This window comes from Aethalodelphis obliquidens, unplaced genomic scaffold, assembly GCF_003676395.1.
Source record: "Aethalodelphis obliquidens isolate GAN/ISIS:26980383/991018 unplaced genomic scaffold, ASM367639v1 scaffold14, whole genome shotgun sequence".
NCBI lineage: Eukaryota > Metazoa > Chordata > Mammalia > Artiodactyla > Delphinidae > Aethalodelphis > Aethalodelphis obliquidens.
Genome location: NW_020837958.1, coordinates 20,160,764 through 20,179,363, shown reverse-complemented (window position 1 = coordinate 20,179,363; position 18,600 = coordinate 20,160,764). Strand labels below are relative to the sequence as shown.

Genomic DNA, 18,600 nt, shown 5'->3' with positions numbered 1-18,600 from the left:
CAATGGCACTGGATGTTAAGGTGATGCCAAAAATGCTTTCTTGGGGTCTGGTTGACAAAATCTGGTACTATTTATTAACTCTTTTTTTTTTTTTTTTTGCCTCAGGTTAGTGTTAAAATATATGAATTCAGTTTATAGAACATTATGAGGAAAGTTTAAAAAAAATTCAATATGAAAGAGAAAATAGAGGACCTTGAGATATTAGGGAAACACATTATAGTAACTTTCCCAGTTTCTCCTTTTATTCCAAAATAACACAAACTTGTCAAGCTTTTCAACATTTTTTGGGGGGGAATTTTTTTTCAAGGAATAGTTACCATGCACCTAGGCCTCACAACTTACTCTGCTGGGGACTGAACAGTTTAGATTTATGCAGGTCAGTCCACAGGTAAATCACTTGGAAAAGATTTTTTTTTTAATATTTATTTATTTATTTGGCTGTGCCAGGTCTTAGCTGTGGCATACTGGATCTTCCTTTAGTTGTGGCACACAGGCTCTTAGTTGCGGCATGTGGGATCTAGTTCCCTGACCAGGGAGCAAACCCGGGCTCCCTGCATTGGAAGCAAGGAGTCTCAACTGCTGGACCACGAGGGAAGTCATTGGAGAAGATTTTAAACATAGAAATTCCACCTCCATTGATTCTGATACAGTAGGTCTGAGATGGGGCCTGGGATTCTCCATATTTAAAAAGTTCCTGATTCTGATGTAATCAGCAGGATTGTTGGTCAGTTAATCTCCCTGCAGTCAGAGATCTGAGAGGTGCATTTTGTTGTCAGCCTCTGACTATAAGGTATGATTTGGAGTCTCTCCTGTCAGGCAGCTTACAATTCAATTTAACTTACAGAATTAAGAAATTTAGGCTTAAAAAGGACCTTAAGGCTTGTTCAATCACCTGCCTAAGGCTTAAGAATGTTCAACAGCATCTCTGCTTCTTTTGGATACAGCTACCGTCAGCTCATTCACACTGCCATTGGTAGTGGCAGTTCCAGCTGTTAGAAAGTTCTGTCTTATGCTGTGCCAAACTTTCTTCTTGATACTTTTGAAATCCTCAGAAACAGAAGGAACTTTGGAGATCATAGGTTAAATCTCATTTACCAGAGAGAAATCAGACCCACAGAGGATAACTAAACTACCAAAGGCAACATACTGAGTCACTGGCAGAACTGGAGCTAATGTCTAGGTCAGTTGCTCTTTCCACTCTATACTTGGTTTAATATGTATTTTTAATTTTCATGGAAAAGAGAACATTTAAAAAAAAAAAAAACAAATTTAGTGTCATAGAAAGCCAGTTAATCCCAGTACCTCAGTTTTTGATTTATTTAAAGGAACTTACCATGTCCCCTCTGAAACGACTTTTCTCTTGATCAAACATCCAGTTTGAATTTGGGTGAAGATAACTGAAAGATGTAAAGACAAAAATAATTTCCAGTCAACTTAAGTTGTTCATACTTAGTAGAAGGGCCAAAATAATACTAAATCAGTTATCCTCCCCTCCCTCCCCAAAACCTATATACTGAATGGTAGATATTCTTGTAATTTGGTAATTTATATAGGTTTGTTTTGTTTTCTTTTAGAATGTGTTTGGAAATTTTTCTTTCCACTTTTACAAAGGTTTGAACTTCATAAAATACATTGAAATATTACTTTGGGGCTTTAAAGAAAAGATTGGGTACATTTTAAAACTTAGGCCTGATCTTTAATTAGCAAGAACTACTAGGAAATTCTAAAGTAGACTCAACAGCACTTTGGTGCCACCTGGTGGTAAAATATAAAAAGGTAGGAGAAAAAGGTTATACACAGTTTAAGAAATCTGTGAGGTTCTAGTTAAAGAAGAAGGTGGGGATAAAAGGGGGTGTATGCATGTTATTGACTCCTTCCTTAATCAGTTTTAAAAGAAAAATGTTCATATTATAAAATGACACATTTAGATTAAAAAATTCCAATTCTGTCAATATTTGCAAATTTTAAGAATTTTTAAGTGTTTTAAAAATTTGTGTTGTTCCCAGCCACTGTTTACAAAATTATTTACATGTTTACATTTTTATTGGGCTACAAAGACACCACAATTTCTAGGTTTTAACTTCCATCTCAGTTGCTACTCCTAACTGCTTCCCCCCTTAGAAGCGCTCACACCATGGGAGATCGGTAAATCTGGGAAGAAGGAAGAGGCATTTTTGTCTCACCTCTGCCCTTCTAGGGATGGGGTCTAGGGAGTGAGCAAGCTCTGCCCCTGAGGAATGGAGATGATGAGAACTCAGTCATGGTCCAGATGAAGAGGGTCAATATGGCTAATTTGAGGAAGGACGTTTTCTTCTTAAGCCTAAGGTATGTATGCCTGACCCATCTTTAACAGAAAGTGAGCTCCAGGGGGCAAGGGCTTCGTTTCTGTTCTCTCCTGCACCCCTACCCTCTAAAACGTGACTGGCACAGAGTAGATAATCAATAAATACTCGGAGTATGAATGAATAAATAATAAAGGTGGTATTTTGGTCCCCATCTGCCAACTCATTTATTTCCTGCCATATTCAGAAACATAGTGGGGAAGAGAAACTATTTATTGGGCCCTGTCCATACCCCAACTCCCCAGATAGTCACATAGATGACTTCCTCAATTCATACCATTCAGGTTTCTGTTCAAATGTCATCTCCTCAGAGAGGCCTTTCCTGTCCTCACTCTCTAAAATAGCATCACTGTGTTCTTTCATATCGTTCTCTCAACAAGTATGGATCGTCTGCCATGTGCCAGGCACTGTTCTCAGCTCTGGGTACATGGCAGGAAACAAAACAGAGGCCTGCCTGTCCTCAAGAAGTTTATGATCTTGGAGGGGGAGTGGGCTGACAAAATAGACAAATACCTATCAGCAGAGGGCGAAGGAGATTTCAGGCTGAGGGAACAGCAAGTGTAAAGGTCTGTCATGTTGGAGAAAGGGGACGAGTGGGACTAGAGAGGGGAAATAGTGTGAGGAAGGCTGCAGAGGCTGGCCATACAGGGCTGGGGGGTCATGGTGAGGTGCTTAGATTAGTATTCCAGCTGGGGTGGGGAGCCAGTGGAAATAAATGGTAAGGACAACTAATAGAAAGGGATCATGAGCACAGAGTAAATCCTTAAAAGATAGTGCTAGGGGCTTCCCTGGTGGCGCAGTGGTTGAGAGTCCGCCTGCCGATGCAGGGGACACGGGTTCGTCCCTGGTCCGGGAAGATCCCACATGCCGCGGAACGGCTGGGCCCGTGAGCCATGGCCGCTGAGCCTGCGCGTCTGGAGCCTGTGCTCCACAACGGGAGAGGCCACAACAGTGAGAGGCCCGCGTACAGCAAAAAAAAAAAATAGTACTGTCACTGCAAGCATTATGGGACGTGCAGTTGGTGCTGTATGGAGGCTCCAAAGAAAATCACAAAGCTAGCTGCTCAGATATGGTAGGCCCGTGTCCCTGAGCCCATCTCAGCCCAGAATGTGAAGGGACTGTGGCATCACAGGTTGTGAACCTTGACAAGTGATTTAATGTCCCTGAGACATCTAATGTCTTAGGGATATTTAATGTCCCTAAGAGTCTTATTTTCTCTTTGGCTCTCAGCCTTCTTACCCTGCTGGACTTCCTAACACTCATCACCACCTAAAAGTACATTAAGTTTTCTTGTTCCTCTGACTCTCCTGCTTTTGTGCATGTGTGACACAGGACTCTAGCTCAAAAAAGAAAACATCTAAACCAAAAACACCTAGACTTCCCTGGTGGTCCAGTGGTTAAGACTCTGCACTTCCAATGCAGGGGGTCGGGGTTCGATCCCTGGTCAGGGGACTAGATTCCACATGCCGCAACTAAAAAAAAGATGCTGCGTGCTGCAACTAAAGATCCCGCATGCCACAACTAAAGATCCCACATGCCACAAGTAAAACCCAGAGCAGCCAAATAAACAAACAAAAACCCACCCAAATCACTGAGAAAGCTAAGAAATGAGGAAAAAAAGATATGTATGTATGTATAACTGAATCACTTTGCTGTACACCTGAAACTAACACAACATTGTACTTCAACTATACTTCAATTAAAAAACGAAAAAAAAAACTATTGGGAATTCCCTGGTGGTCCAGCGGTTGTGACTCAGCATTTTCACTGCCGTGGTCCTGGGTTCAATCCCTGGTTGGGGAACTAAGATCTTGCAAGTTGCGTGGCGCCGCCAGAAAAACCAAACCAAAGCAAAACAAAAAAACTATTATATATAGCATGGATAAACAACAAGATCTACTGTATAGCAGGGAACTGTATAACAGGGAACTCCACATATCCTGTGATAAACCATAATGGAAAAGAATATGAAGAACAATGTGTAGAAATGAATCACTTTGCTGTACAGCAGAAATGAACATTGTACAATAAATCAACTATACTTCAGTAAGTTTTTTAAAAAATGAATGAGAGGAGGGGACTTCCCTGGTGGTGCAGTGGTTAAGACTCCATGCTTCCACTGCAGGGGGCACAGGTTCAATCCCTGGTTGGGGAACTAAGATTCCGCATGTCACATGGCATGGCCAGAAAAAAAAAAAAAGAGGAAAATACTAGTTAAAAGTGCAGTGTGGCACTGGTGGAAAAGTATGGGTTTTGAAAACAAATTTGAGATTTAATCTTGGCTGTGTTAATCACTAACAGTGTGATTCTGGAAAAACTATTTGGTTTCTCTGATTCTGTGAAAGTTATGTGCCCCTATCTTGGTGTACACCATCGTTATTGTTTTTATATGGTTCCAGTGTAAGTTCTTGATCTACCTGTGGAATTATGAAAAGTAAGCCAATTCAAGAGGGTATATATAACAAGTCACCATACTGTGCTAGGCGATGGGGGAACAAATGTGAACAAAACAGTTGGGATCCTTCTTGCTGTGATTAGAACTTAAAAATTCTAATGGGAAGGCACAATTAAGCACGTAACATAAACAAGGAAACAAGGTGTTGCCATATTAATAGAGGAACCTACCTTTAGATGGAACAGATGGAGGCTTAACAGAGGTGGTGACTCCAGCTTACACCTGAATGAGCAGCCACCCAGGGGAAGAACCAGAGGGCAAGCCTTCCAGTGAGGGGGATTTGGAGTGGAGTAGAGCAAATGGGGCACTAGGATGAGACGAGGCTTGAGAGGAAGTAGGGAATGGATTATGCAGAACCTTTTCAATCATGGCAAGGGATCTGGATTTTATCCTAAGCACAAGGGGAAGTTTTGAGGGAACAGCACAATCAGCTGTGGCTGAATTACTGCTTTGCATCAGGCACGCACAAGGAGCCAGCACAAACCTTTACAGGGTGAAATGGCCAGAGACAAACGCTCATGTTCCCATCAGAGCAGGGGCTGCTGCAGAAACGCCTCTCCTCAGTGCTGAATATTCTGCCACTGCCAACTCCTGGAAAGTCCTTGAGTTGAGAACAATACAGCTAATTTAGTAACTGGCAGCCTAAAAAGAAAAAGCCAAGTTCTGAGGGGCTGATAAGCCCAGGAAGCCACTGGAGGCACAGCTCAATTACACAGATGCATGGGTGTTATAAGCATTTCAACCACAGCAAAGAACCCCTCCCCTCATCCCCAGAGGCCAGGACTCCATCGTTTCTTAACCAAAACCATTTCTACTGAGACCCTTTTATTGCACAGAGGAGGAGCCACATTTAATTTTGCTTCAGCACCCATTTTCAATAGTGATGCCACCAGAACATGGATTCTTATGCATTTGTTTTCTAGGGCTGCCATAGTGAAGTACCACAAACTGGGTGGCTTGAAGAAATTTAACGTTCCAGTTTTGGAGGCTCGAAGTCCCAGATCAAGGTGTCCATAGGCCTGGTTCCTTCTGAGGGCTGAGGGAGAGAATCTGTTCATGCCTCTCCTTGTTTCTGGTGGTTTGCTGTTAATCTTTGACATTTCTTGGCTTGTAGAACTATCACCCCAATCTCTGCCTTCATCTTCCCATGGTGTTCTCCCTGTGCATATGTGTCCAAATTTACCTTTTTTTTTAATAAGGACGGCAGCCATACTAGAGTAGGCCCACCCTAATCATCTCACTTTATCATCTCTAAAGATCCTATCTCCAAATGAAGTCACATTCTGAGGGGTTAAGACTCCAACATATCTTTTGGGGGTGGGGGAGACAACACACAATTCAACCCACAATACCTTAAAACACAAAGTCAAAAGTTAGCACCTAAACTCTGGGTTCAATGTACGTCAAGTAAGAGATACCAGAAATAAAAATTTTCCCTTGGCTATTTCATGCTTTCAGATTGCACTTCTTTGCCAAATAAAAAACAAAATTAAACGTTTGGGTTTTTGTTACTCTCTGATGAAATGCAGTAACTGCCATGTAAAGGGACCTTATCTGCAGCCAACGGCTAAAGTTTTTAATCCAATTGTTTAGAACAACTCTGGAGAGACTAACAAATTAGAATTCTTCCAAGCTTTCTCTCCTAAAGAAAACTTTTTAAAAGGACCAAATCTTGACTGTGTCCAAAATATGCTTCTGTAGCTGATGAGAATTAGGAGAGCTCTTACACATAACTTGCTGTTGGTGTGAAGTGCTTGTCCTTTTTTTTTTTTAAAAGAAGTTTAAATCAAAATAAAGTTGACATCCTTTTTCTATGAAATCTGTGACTTGTAATAAAAGCTGTTGACTTTAAAAAAAAAATAAAAAAAATAAATAAAGTTGACAAATGGGCTCTGCATGAATTTACTTTTGCTCTGTATATAAAGTGAGTCCTAAAGATTTCACGCAGGCTTTCTGCCACCAAAGAAATAAATGTACAAAAAACTGCCACTGAAGAAATACATGTACAAAACTTTTCATCATATTAAAACCAGAATAATCAATGATAATGAATATAACAAAACTAGAATTTAAAGATTTAGAGAATGGGTATTCTGGTTTACTGAAATTTTGAAGAAACTGAGGGCTAACAATAAATATATTTCGTTGTACCCCTGGTTGCTTGTATAATTTTATGCCTTTAAAAAATTCACTATGGTGAATTATGCCTTGTATTGTCTGAAGCCCATTCCAGCAATCCACTGTCTCTAGGACATATCCTCCCCACAAATTGCTTTTCTGATTGAACAAGTCCCTTATTGGGACTTATTTTCTTATGATTTTCATTCTGAATGCGACCTCAACCCTACATCCCTCAAACTCCACTACTTTTAGAATTCCAGGAGTTTCTTTGATCAGAGTGAAATCTGAAAATTCCTATGCATCTTATTTCTTATTTTCAAGCATAATTTAAAGGTTGCTTATCTGTTTTCTAGGCATCAAAAATAAGAACTTGCTAATTTTAATTATTTGGCCACAATGTCTTCCTTTAGTTAATAAGGTCCTGAAGCTATTATACTCGAAAATAACAGCAAACACAAACAAACAGCACTTACTATGCAGGCACCTTTCTAAGGGATTTACAGATCATATGACACGTATAGGCATCCTTACTACACACGACAGATGAAGGAACTAAGGCACAGAGAGGTAACTTGTGTAAGATTACACAGTCATAGTGAATCTAGGATTACAAATCAGGACAGTCAGGCTCCAGATTCTGTGCTCTCAATCACATGCCAGACAGCCTCTCTTAAAATAATACAAGAGAATCTTTTCTGTAGTTTACGTTTTACGAAAGGCAAAGCAAAATATGGGAATTTGAAGTTTCATTCCAGTAACCACCAGAGTATGCTTTTACCTCATTTAAAAGTTATTTTATACATTTCTTTCAGAAGCACATTGTGTAGTTGCATCAAAATTCTTCAAATCCAAAGAACAAGAATATAACTAATACAAATTTATTTTAAATAAGCCTTTGAAGCAGAATTAAATTGATAAATGAAGCCATCCACTGAAAAAGCATTAAATCCATTTTGGCTATTATATTCCTTTACTTCAAACTTAAAGTAGAAGCATACTGTTTACTAACGTTTTTAAAAACTATGTCCAGATACAAATTAGTTTGGAAGTTCTTGAAAGTTAATGTGGAAGCAATTTGGGCTTTTCCACTATTTCATCATTATAGAACTACAACCACCTTTGAAGAAACACTGTTAGTAACATTTTGGACAATAAAAACTATAAACCAGATTGTCAGTAGAGGAACAACAAAAATATATGTTAGAAAATTCATAAACATACATTTATTCAGGAAATACAATTACTAGAGTCCTTAATATTTCAATGATCATTCCACATAATAAAATACTCACAACATATATTCTTTTAAGTCTACATCAAGTCATGCTGACATTCTTTTCAGATAATCCGTAGCCATCTCTTCTATTAAATGCTATAATATCCATTTGTATTGTAAACAAAGTATTGAGCCAAAGTACTTGAGCAAAGTAACTTTCAAAAATTTAGAAGAGGAAGACAATGTTTTGTTTTTTAAAAAACACATCTGAATTATCAAACCCCAAAGAATTAGGCCACTACAACCTAGTGTTATACTAATGGATAAAGTGGCCATATGAAGGTAGCACATAATTATCAATGAAAATATTTCTCATCTGTAACTTTTAAATATGCTTCTCAAATAATAAACATTTATTTTTGAAAGTTTTAAAGGGAAAGGGGGCAGAAAGATGACAGACATTAAAAATTTACATTTAAACTACTGATATTTTACTTAAAAAAAAAAGAAAGAAAAAGGGAGGCTGTAGTTACTTCCCAAATAAGGAATGCCAAGTACCTTTATTTCCTAAAGAAATTACTAAGAAATTGTACCAATCATTACATTTGCAGCTATTTAGTAGTAGCTGTAAACTGAATTATTCTGATACTTCCAAAAGTGTACTTAGAGCATTTTATAAAGGGGAAAACAAGTGGTTCTCAACCCTCGGTGTCCTTTAGAACCAGCTGGAAAGCTCTGAAAAACTAAGCATCTGGCCCCACCTCAGAGATTCTGATTGAGTTGGTATCAGATGGGACTCAAGTGTCATTATTTTTGAAAGGCCTGCAGGGTATTCTAATGTGCAGCTAAGGCTGAGAATCACTGAGTCAACTCATTTTGAAATACCAAGAAAATAAATGGAAATTGGGAAGGGAAGATAATTTATATTTATAATTTACAAATCAAACACCTACTATATACTTACTATGTACCTAGTTATGTTCATGAATCATACATTTATAAGATGAAAATTGCCTTCATTTCCTCACTATACTAGACCACTATCGTACATCTCTGCCACTGAATGACTGCATTTTTCTATGGTCAGGATTTAAAATTCTGGGATACGCTATGAAAACTGCATTAAAGAAAATAAACTACTGCTACTCATGCTCAACGGGAGCAAGCAAAACTACTGTATTTGGCTCTTTTAAGCTATCCATATTTTAAGAATTACAAATAAGTGCCAACCCACACAAAGAACAGATTGTGGATTACTCTAGAAGAAACAAAAAATAGCTTACTCAACTTACTAAGTTTCAACACCAAGAAAGGTTTAACTTGGCTGAAAGTTCTGAAACAGCTGAGATACTGAACCAGGAAGCTATAATTTATAATGAAATGTTGACACACCCTTAAAAGCTACTGCAGCTGTAGTAATACTAAGATTTCTTCAGGGTTTAGTTACCATGTAATGCAAGAATACAAGCATAACAATAATATTACTGTTTTTATATGCACCGATACCGCTCTTTAATATATAAAGCTCTACAACAAATACCTCTAATTATTTTACAATTAAATTAAGTCTGTAACTCTTCTACACTACTTTGGTCTCAACATTTTTAAAACATCAATTAATTTGGAAATATACAATTTAATAACATGATCCTATCAATAACAAGCACATTTTGTAGTGGACTAAAGACACATTCAACCATGCAATCCAGTGTTCAATACCTAAAAGATAAATAACAATGCTGACTTTTATTCTGAAAATCATTGGAAACTGGAATAATCTTTTAAGACTCACAGTGCTCACAAACATGCAGAAAAAGATAAACATTTCTATTCTTCCTGAAGGAATGTCACAAAATGCCCACTCTTTACACAGGGTTGATAATTATTGTAAATTCCTTATGTATTTCAATCCATTATTTTCTTTCTAGCACCTGTCACTTAAAATTTTTAAAAGCCTGACAAATGTTCCTGTAAGTTGTGTCTGAAAATGAACCTTACCTCTTTAATTTCTGCCTTTAAAAAGACCTCAGTCACCGTCATCCACTAATAGCTGCCTTTCAGTAAAACAGTGACATCCAGTGGACAAATCAAAGTATCTCAGAATTCCCATCATTATAACTGAATCATAAAGATCACATCTCTAAATCCAACTAGTGAATGAGTTCTTACTCATTTTGACAAAGCGTTTGCAGATTCTTATGAATGTATCACCTCATGATTTCTATATATCTTAAATATACCCTTCTATCTTTTTCCTATTTAATATCAAGTCTTTAAATTGAGCTACTTAAGTGTGTGTAACTCTTTAGCCTAGTGAGGTTAAAGGTATTACTTTTTCTTCTTTGCTATTTCCCACCACTGGCTTATTAACTGGCTCATCTCTAGAAATGGAACGATGAAAATATAAGAAATATATTTAAATAAAAATGAATAGCATTAAAAAAATTTGCAAAAGATGAAACCTAAACCTCTTTTTGCATTTGTAATTTATGATATATTGTTGACTATAAATAGAAAGATGTTATCAGTATTGCTAACAATCAAATTACATTCTCTTGCCTCACTACTCAAATATTATGAAAGAATACATATTTTAGCAATGATTGTATCAGTGTTTAAAAACTTTTATAAATCAGTATAAATGAATATTCATTATATATTATGTTTAAATAAAAGTAAAAAACTTCCACTGTGCTGAGTTATAATTTACCATTGATAATATATATTATGTGTGTGTTCCAAATACAAAACGCATCAATGTTAACATTGATAGTGTAATAAACTGCTGTAGCTGAGACTGTTATGTTTAATTTCTTGGAAAACCATAAAGAAATGTTACAGGTGAAAAAAAAAGCAAAGAAAAGAATGGAGAACTGTTATTTTTAAATAAGCAGCCAAATAAAGAAAACTTTTTTTCCCTAAAAAAAGGTTAAGAATGTAAAAGTACATTTTAATATTAAAAAAGCATTTTTAAAAATCTATAACAACTTTATGACAAAATCTGCATTTGTTGAAAAAGGCCTGTAAAAACAGCAGGACGGAATTGCCCTCATCACCTTTTTACTTTTTCTTGTCAGAAAAAAGTGTATGCATCTCTGGAACCATAAATGATGTTAAAATAGGCATTTATAAAATGGCAAGGAGGATTTCACGGGAAGTGTTTTTGTTTTTTTTTTACAATCATTGGCATTGCGGCCATCAGTAGGTCACAAGTAAAACTTCTCTATCTAAAAGCAAAATGGAGTGTAAAGTTTTAGGTCTGTTGCCTGCGTTTTGCTGATCTCATTTTTTCAAAGCGTGACTCCATTTCTTCCAAGACCTTGGGTGTGTACCGTACTACTAATTTAACCTTTCCTTGAGCTGCTTTCAGCAGTTCTACAGCTTTTTCATGATGTTCTCCTTCAACGCTCTAGGAAAAGAAAAACCACACAGACACAAACACAATTAATATCTAGGTTTTGTAAGTAACTCAAAATGAAAAATGTTTAAAATATACACAAGTAAAAAATTTTTAATGTTATATTTCAAACTATAAACCTATGAAATAATCCTGCTTTATCATTTTAATCAGTGTAAAATCCTCTGCTAAATCATATTCTGTTTGTAGTTTAGGAACTGGTTCTTTAGGTTCCAAATAATTAGCATATCAATCTACATGCCCTATTATTTCACTAGGTCAGAAGTAAATCAGGCAATTGCCATTCTATAAGACTAAATTGAGGATAGACTTTTAATTTAATGTATTGCCTTAACTACTAAGGACCTTAGTTACTTCATAAAAATCACACTAAGCATTGTTAATTTACATTGGAAAGAAGCAAAACACACCCAAAGTGCTTCAAAAAGTATCACTCTACTAAACAGTAGTGCCTAAGATTCCCCCAAGGGATTTCTAAACTACAAAGCTTCTTTGGTTTTTCCCTACATCTTCTGTTTCTATAACTCAAGTACACCCCCAAGTGGTCACAACACATTGCTACAAGTAGAAATAAAATGCATCCCTACCACTCCATTAACAGAAAGGAGTTGATCTCCTCGCTTGAGACCCCCGTGTCTATCAGCAATTCCACCTGGAATTATTCGGGATATATAGATTGGAGAGTTTTGTTCTTTGCCTCCCATAATATTGAATCCAAGGCCTTCTTCTGTTTTTGGGAGCTCAACAACTCGAGGATGAGAATGTCCTTCACTGGCAGCAAATGCAGCAACAGTAGCCTGAAAGAAAATTTTACGTCCTTAAAAAAACAGGACATTTGTTCACTTCATTCTTTTTTTTTTTTTTTTTTTGCGGTATCCGGACGCGCAGGCTCAGCGGCCATGGCTCACGGGCCCAGCTGCTCCGCGGCATGTGGGATCTTCCCGGACCCGGGTACGAACCCGTGTCCCCTGCATCGGCAGGCGGACTCTCAACCACTGCGCCACCAGTGAAGCCCCTGTTCACTTCATTCTTTTGTCCCTTTTTAAAAAACACTTTTGAAGTAAATATTTTTGACGTCTGAATGCCCACAAATGCACTGACAGTGAAGGTAAGCTAAGCAGATGGTGTTTTAAGGAGGATGAGTGAAAAGCCTACCCTGGGATTATGCAGGAGTGTTAAGGTCGTTCAGGCCACTCCTAGGCCTTCCAGTGCCCAGAACTTATGTGCAGTGCTTGGCAAGCAGGCTTGCTAGGAAGATGAACAATGTGCACACTAAAGAGGAGAACCCCTCCCCTCACATGCCAGCAGCCCTGAGCTCTGGGGGCTGGGAAGCCTGGCCCCTCCAGGGGCTTCTGGGCAGGGCGCAGCCCACCTACGCAACCTGTACAGAGGCAGCTGTCCTTGTAATGCAGTCATTCTGGCGGCTGTACTATTTGCACTGTATACTAACTCATCAAGAAATAACTCAATATTGAAAAAAAGAGGGGTACACAGAGTCAATGTGAATTGTGAAACAGAGCCACATCTTTAAAACTTTCAAATTTAGACTAATCTAGACTAATTCTAACAGAGTTGAGATTCTGGGTTTCATTTTGCTTTTAAAGATAATTAAGTAATCTGGTACTCTTTTTTTTGTGTTGGATCAGGGTACGTGAGCAAACATGGGAAGGAAGAGAGAAAGAAAATCAAGATTTGTTGAATACCATCACATTCTAAGCTCTGAAAGAGGCCTCATTTTACAGATAATGGAACTGAGGCTCAGAAATTCAGGCAGCTGTGAAAGTCAGCAATTAAACCCAAGTTTTAATCGTTTTTTCCTACTCTGTCAAATAATACCCACATGTTTAAGTGTTTGTACTCAACAGAGAATCCAATACTGCCTTTTGTGAACCAGTAACTATCAATGAAAAACTACCTGTTAATGACTAGTTCTAATTTAAGTCACCTACTGCCGATATTAACTTATTCTAACCACATATGATGGACACTGAGGTCAATGCCTGAATTATCTGAGGAAAATACTGGCAGAGAAAAGCACATAAAACCTACCACCTGCAGCTCTGAAGAGGTAACCTCCTATTTGCAGAGTTAAGGTTAAGGAGAAAGTGAAGCGCAACTTGGAGGGAGTACCCCAGATCTACCATTAACTATTTGTGTGGTTTGAGGTAAGTAACCTAATCTGATGCTTCCCCACCAATAAAGTGAGGCTAATAATTCATACCTCAGAATTCTGATGAATATTTAAATAATGATATATACATTACATATAGCAACTATGTATATATGTATTATTTGTGTGCAAGTATATTTTTAATGCATCATCTAAACTGCATAAAATATCTTTTGTAAAACCAATTAAAAAAGTCCTATTTCTCAGGAATCGAGAAGTTTAGTGTACCCTGAAAGATACTGTTAGTTTTCAAAATAAGCCTATCGTGAATCTAATAATTGCACATTTTAAACCTTTAATTTATGAAGAATCCTCTCCCTTTTAATAAATGAAAAAAATGTACCTTTGCAGTCGCATTAGCTCTCACTTCAGGACTGCTACTGATGTCCACAGTCTCGTAAACATGTTCATATACCTGCAAAACCCGAAGTTATTATTGCGATTTTAAATCTCAGAATATACCATGTTTGAGCTCTTTGTGAAGTTACTGAATGTGTTAAAATTTTAGACAAAGTTATGCATCTTTGTAAAATGTTTTTCTATTAGAAATTCCAAAAACAAGAGAGGCAGGTTCTAAAGTTCACTTTTTTAAGAAACTCTGAACCCAAATTTCAGAATATTACCTTACCCTAATTAACTCAAATTTTTAGTAAATTTTAATACTATTTACTCACCTCTCTTACAGCATTGCAGAATTCACTTTGAAGGACTCTTTGTAAAGCCTGCAGTTTCTGTGGCGGTACCTCTCCACTCCTTTGCAGTTTTTCCAACAATTCAATTGCTCTACAAATATCTATAGTTAAACAAACACACACTGATAGATAATTTTCTCAGAATATTCTCTAATATTTATTTCTTTTTTGGCCATGCCACGCGACATGCAGGCTCTCAGTTCCCCATCTAGGAACTGAACCCGTGCCCCCTGCAGTGGAAGCATGGAGTCTTAACCACTGGACTGCCAGGGAAGTCCCAGAATACTCTCTAAATGCTTGTGTAACAGCGCAGCATTTAGGATTCATTCCTTAACGACTAACAAGAAATACGTATAACACAGAGAGAAAAAGCATGAGTATGAACTTGTGTGTGGTGTGTTTGTGTGTGTGTTCATGTATGGAGGATGGGAATGTAAAGTCTGAGAAGAATGTTAAATTTTACTGTGGATTAGGAATACTGATGTTGCACCAGCATAAAATCTGGAAAACAGCACCTTTGAGAGACACAGGAAAATCAAATATAAAGTACTAAATGTCACAGGAAAGGACTGCAGCTCAAATGTCATAGACACATGAACACTGTACTGCTTCAGAAAAGCTGACAGTATTACCAGAAGCTATTTAGTCAATAAAAATTTACCTACCATCATTAGTAACCAAAGCACTGAACAGTATAAAACAGTGTGCTAGTGAAATCACTGTTTATTTCCCAAAAGGAAACGTAATATGTATGTAGATAGGAAAACTCTTCAATAATAGGTGCAGTTACTCGCAGGAACACATTTAAAACAATGATAGAAGTGAGTAAAATTAACTGGTCTGTTTTCAACTTAGGATCATTAACACAGTGTATTTGGGATACACAGTGTATGGGATTCTACACATCTATACAGATACATTAAGCATGTTAGGCAATTCTCATTGGGAAGTGTGAGGCTAAGTATTTTAGGAATTAAGAAATTTTATAAGATTCAGTCAAGTTCCAACACTGTCTAACTCTCGTTGGAGTTTTGTTTTTAACTTTTTTGTACCACAGGGGGCTATAGTACCTATTATTCTAAATTGTTTTGTATTTTCTAAACATGTATTTGACTGAGCTTGTCTTTATTAAAACACTGTGAATCTGGTCTCAGTAACAGCTGTGTGATCTTGGGCAAGTTACTTAACCTCCCTGTGTCTGTTTTCCACTGTAAAATGGAAATAGCAGTATCTCCTTTATAAGAATTACTTGAAGACTAAAACAAAAATACACGATAAGGGTCTGGCATATAGCGAGCATAAATGTTATGTTACATCAGGACCAATTAATCATAAGAAACAAGGGATTCTACACATCTATACAAATACATTAAGCATGTTAGGCAGGTCTCATTGGGAAGTGTGAGGGTAAGTATTTTATGAATTAAGAAATTTTACAAGATTCAGTCATGTTCCAACACTGACTATCTCCCTTGGATTTTTGTTTTTAACTTTTTTTGTACCACAGGGGGCTAGAGTACCTATTATTCTAAATTCCTTGCCTCCTTTTGTCTTAAATGGAAGAAGTTCTGAATTTTATATTATACTGAAGGACTGGAACTTTTTTCTTTATAGAATTCGTATGTGTTTGCATCTGGAAACCTAGGAATAAATTGTAGTGAAGAAAGAAGTAGATTCTTCAATTTCAGGTAATAAAAGCTTAAACTGTTGTTAATCCAATGCAATGGAAAAAGACTTTCCCCATTCTGATCTCCCACCACCAGAATGGCTGGTGAATGAGGAGTGCTGGTTCATCAAATATTCTAACTTACAAAATTACAATATGTAAGCTCTATAAAAATTTCCAATTAACAAAAAACTGAAAAAGTAAAATACTCTTTACTGAACCTACACTGTACCCAGTATGTGCTCAAAGGGGTTCCACTGAATCTTGTTTTGACGACTTTGAAGGCATTCAGGATCTTGATCATATGCACTATTTTTATATTGTAGGATTGCTGGAAGAGTTTCTTAATAAAGTCTGTTAAACATAATGCTAAGTATTAAGAATCAGAGTTGGTGTAATCTGACTTTCTTATTCTGCTAAATGGCATCCACCGGCAGTTCATCCTACTAAGGTTCTAAGCTGTGGAACTACTGTGGAACTAAAATGAACTCTTAAATAGGAGAAAACAAAGCCATGACTACCAAAACTAAATGCCAGAGGTGAAGTTTCATATTTTGTACTGCACTTAAAAATACAAAAGACCGCCAACATGTTAGAATCCTACACCTGGCTTTCAAAGAAAAACACCTACTCCTGTTAACACCAAACAAATTTGTTCCCATCTACAAAGCACAGTGTCATTGTGTTCAGGGAGAAGATGTCACAGTCTTAGGCCTAACTTAGCAAGTCTTCCCAGAGTAGCTACTCCTCTGTCAAAAATGATACTTTAATTAATGGTCTGGTGGGCTGGAGAAAAACAACATCACTTGTAAAGAGACTTACAAATAGTGAACACCATAAGGGATAAACAATGTTAAGCGTGCACTAGTTTGTGTGAAGGCATGAGGAAAGACTCCACATACAATTCTAAAAATGTATTCCTTTCTTAGAGCAGAAGTTAATATTCAGAGTGTAAATGCAAATGCTAATATTTTCAAGATATTTTCAATCTCCATCCTATACTTTGTTTACTACTAGAACTCCAAATGTTTAGTTTGTACTTTTTGACTCTTACCGATGACTTCTAATACTGGTGTGTCAAAAGTATGCTTGAAATTATTTGAAATAAAGCATTTGGGGAAGAGTGGAATGCTGAAAATCTGCAACAGGACCCTTTAAGGCTCATAGCCTTGTACCTCCACTGGCTTTTCCGTTTCTAATTACTCAGCAGAACGGGTTTTATTTTCCTTGACAGCCTGCTCTAAAAAGCAAGCCACCAGCCAGTTAGCAATCGTAGGATTTGTAAAGAAGGAATAAGGCTGCACTTTCAAGTATTTTACAATCTATCACGATTCCGCCTAGTTATGTAACCTTCTTCCCAAGACCAGCTCAGTAGGAGTGTTTTTAAAGCACCTTCTCCGTACCCGGGAGGGGCCCCACAGCCAGGAAATACCCCCAATACGAATACAAGTGAGGTTGTGGTGGAAGTAATGATGCGTTTTGTGCACAAATAAGGGGACGCGGGAACGTTCTGTGGGAACGCGCTGTGTGTCCGGGCTGTGTGGGTGAAGGCGGGGACACTGGGTTGTGCACGCACCAACACCGGGCAGTGTGTGTAGCCTGTCCGAACTGGGCGTGTGTTGTTTGCTCAGCTTGACACATCTCTGAACGCTGCGTCTGCCGTGCCCACCCAGGGAGAGCGTGTGCAGCGTTGTGTCCGCGAATGCAGACAGGTGGTGGTGAACTGTGCTGTGCTCCCGAACGGTTCGTGTGAACACAGGACGGGTCTGAGGATCAGTCAGGAACAGCAAGCGGCCTCCCCGGGGCCGGGCGCAGCAACGTCGGCGGCCACCGGCGCCAGCGCGAGGGACAACCTGGTTCCGGGTCTCGGAGCTTGGCTGCCCCACGCCCCCCGGGGATAAGGCACTCCCCAACCCCCTCCGCCCACGTCGGTCCCTGCCTCGGCCCCACTCACCCCTCTCCAGTCGCACAGGTTCCCCCAGCGCCGCCATCTTCTCCCTTTGCTTGTAGACCCACAGGAAATGACGACACAGGGGCTGAGGTGGAGGGGAGGGGCCTAGCGGGAGCCAGGAGCCCGGAACAGGGGCCGGCCAGTATCGCGAGAACGGGAGCGGTGTTTCCGAGCGTCGTGGCCGTCTCTAGAGTACGGGGTACCTATGTGCCGGGCTTCCGAGGTCGGTCTTGTGCTGCAGCTGCAGCGGTCGTAAAGTTCTCAAATCCCCCGGCCAACTACGATTGAAAAGAGCCCCTTTCCCGACTCGTGCCCCCTGCGTGGGGATTCAAGCCTTATCCCACTCTCTTGGGAACTCTTGGCTCCACGTGGGAGAGTCTGGATTCTTGTTCCACCTTGACCATTCGTGGCTCTGTGAGCCTGGACTGCTCACTTATCCTCTTTCGGCCTCAGTTTCCCCCTCTGTCCGACAAAGAGTCCTGTCTCCGAGTTCTTTACATTCTTAAACAATGAGATTCGATGACAGGTGTGTAAATGAAATATAAAGTCTCCATTTGTGGCTGCATTGC

The 18,600-nt window shown here is 38.6% G+C and overlaps 2 protein-coding genes across 2 annotated transcripts in view; both read right to left on the bottom strand.

Moving 5' to 3' along the window:
• Positions 1 to 6,594, bottom strand: part of LGR4 (leucine rich repeat containing G protein-coupled receptor 4) — a 109,597-nt gene extending 103,003 nt beyond the window's left edge. The window contains exons 1-2 of the mRNA XM_027115146.1: positions 5,282 to 6,594; positions 1,334 to 1,397 (exon numbers count right to left, since the gene is read on the bottom strand). The gene's annotated coding sequence lies outside the window, so the exon portion shown is untranslated. The remainder of the gene's footprint in view (positions 1 to 1,333; positions 1,398 to 5,281) is intronic.
• Positions 6,595 to 7,782: 1,188 nt separating this feature from the next.
• LIN7C (lin-7 cell polarity scaffold C) lies at positions 7,783 to 18,100 on the bottom strand. The gene is made up of 5 exons (XM_027115148.1): positions 18,035 to 18,100; positions 14,397 to 14,515; positions 14,066 to 14,137; positions 12,140 to 12,349; positions 7,783 to 11,543 (listed from the first exon to the last, which is right to left on the bottom strand). The coding sequence occupies exons 1-5, from the start codon at positions 18,069 to 18,071 to the stop codon at positions 11,388 to 11,390; spliced, it is 594 nt and encodes a 197-aa protein (XP_026970949.1). The 5' UTR covers positions 18,072 to 18,100; the 3' UTR covers positions 7,783 to 11,387.
• Between the last annotated feature and the right edge of the window lie 500 nt (positions 18,101 to 18,600).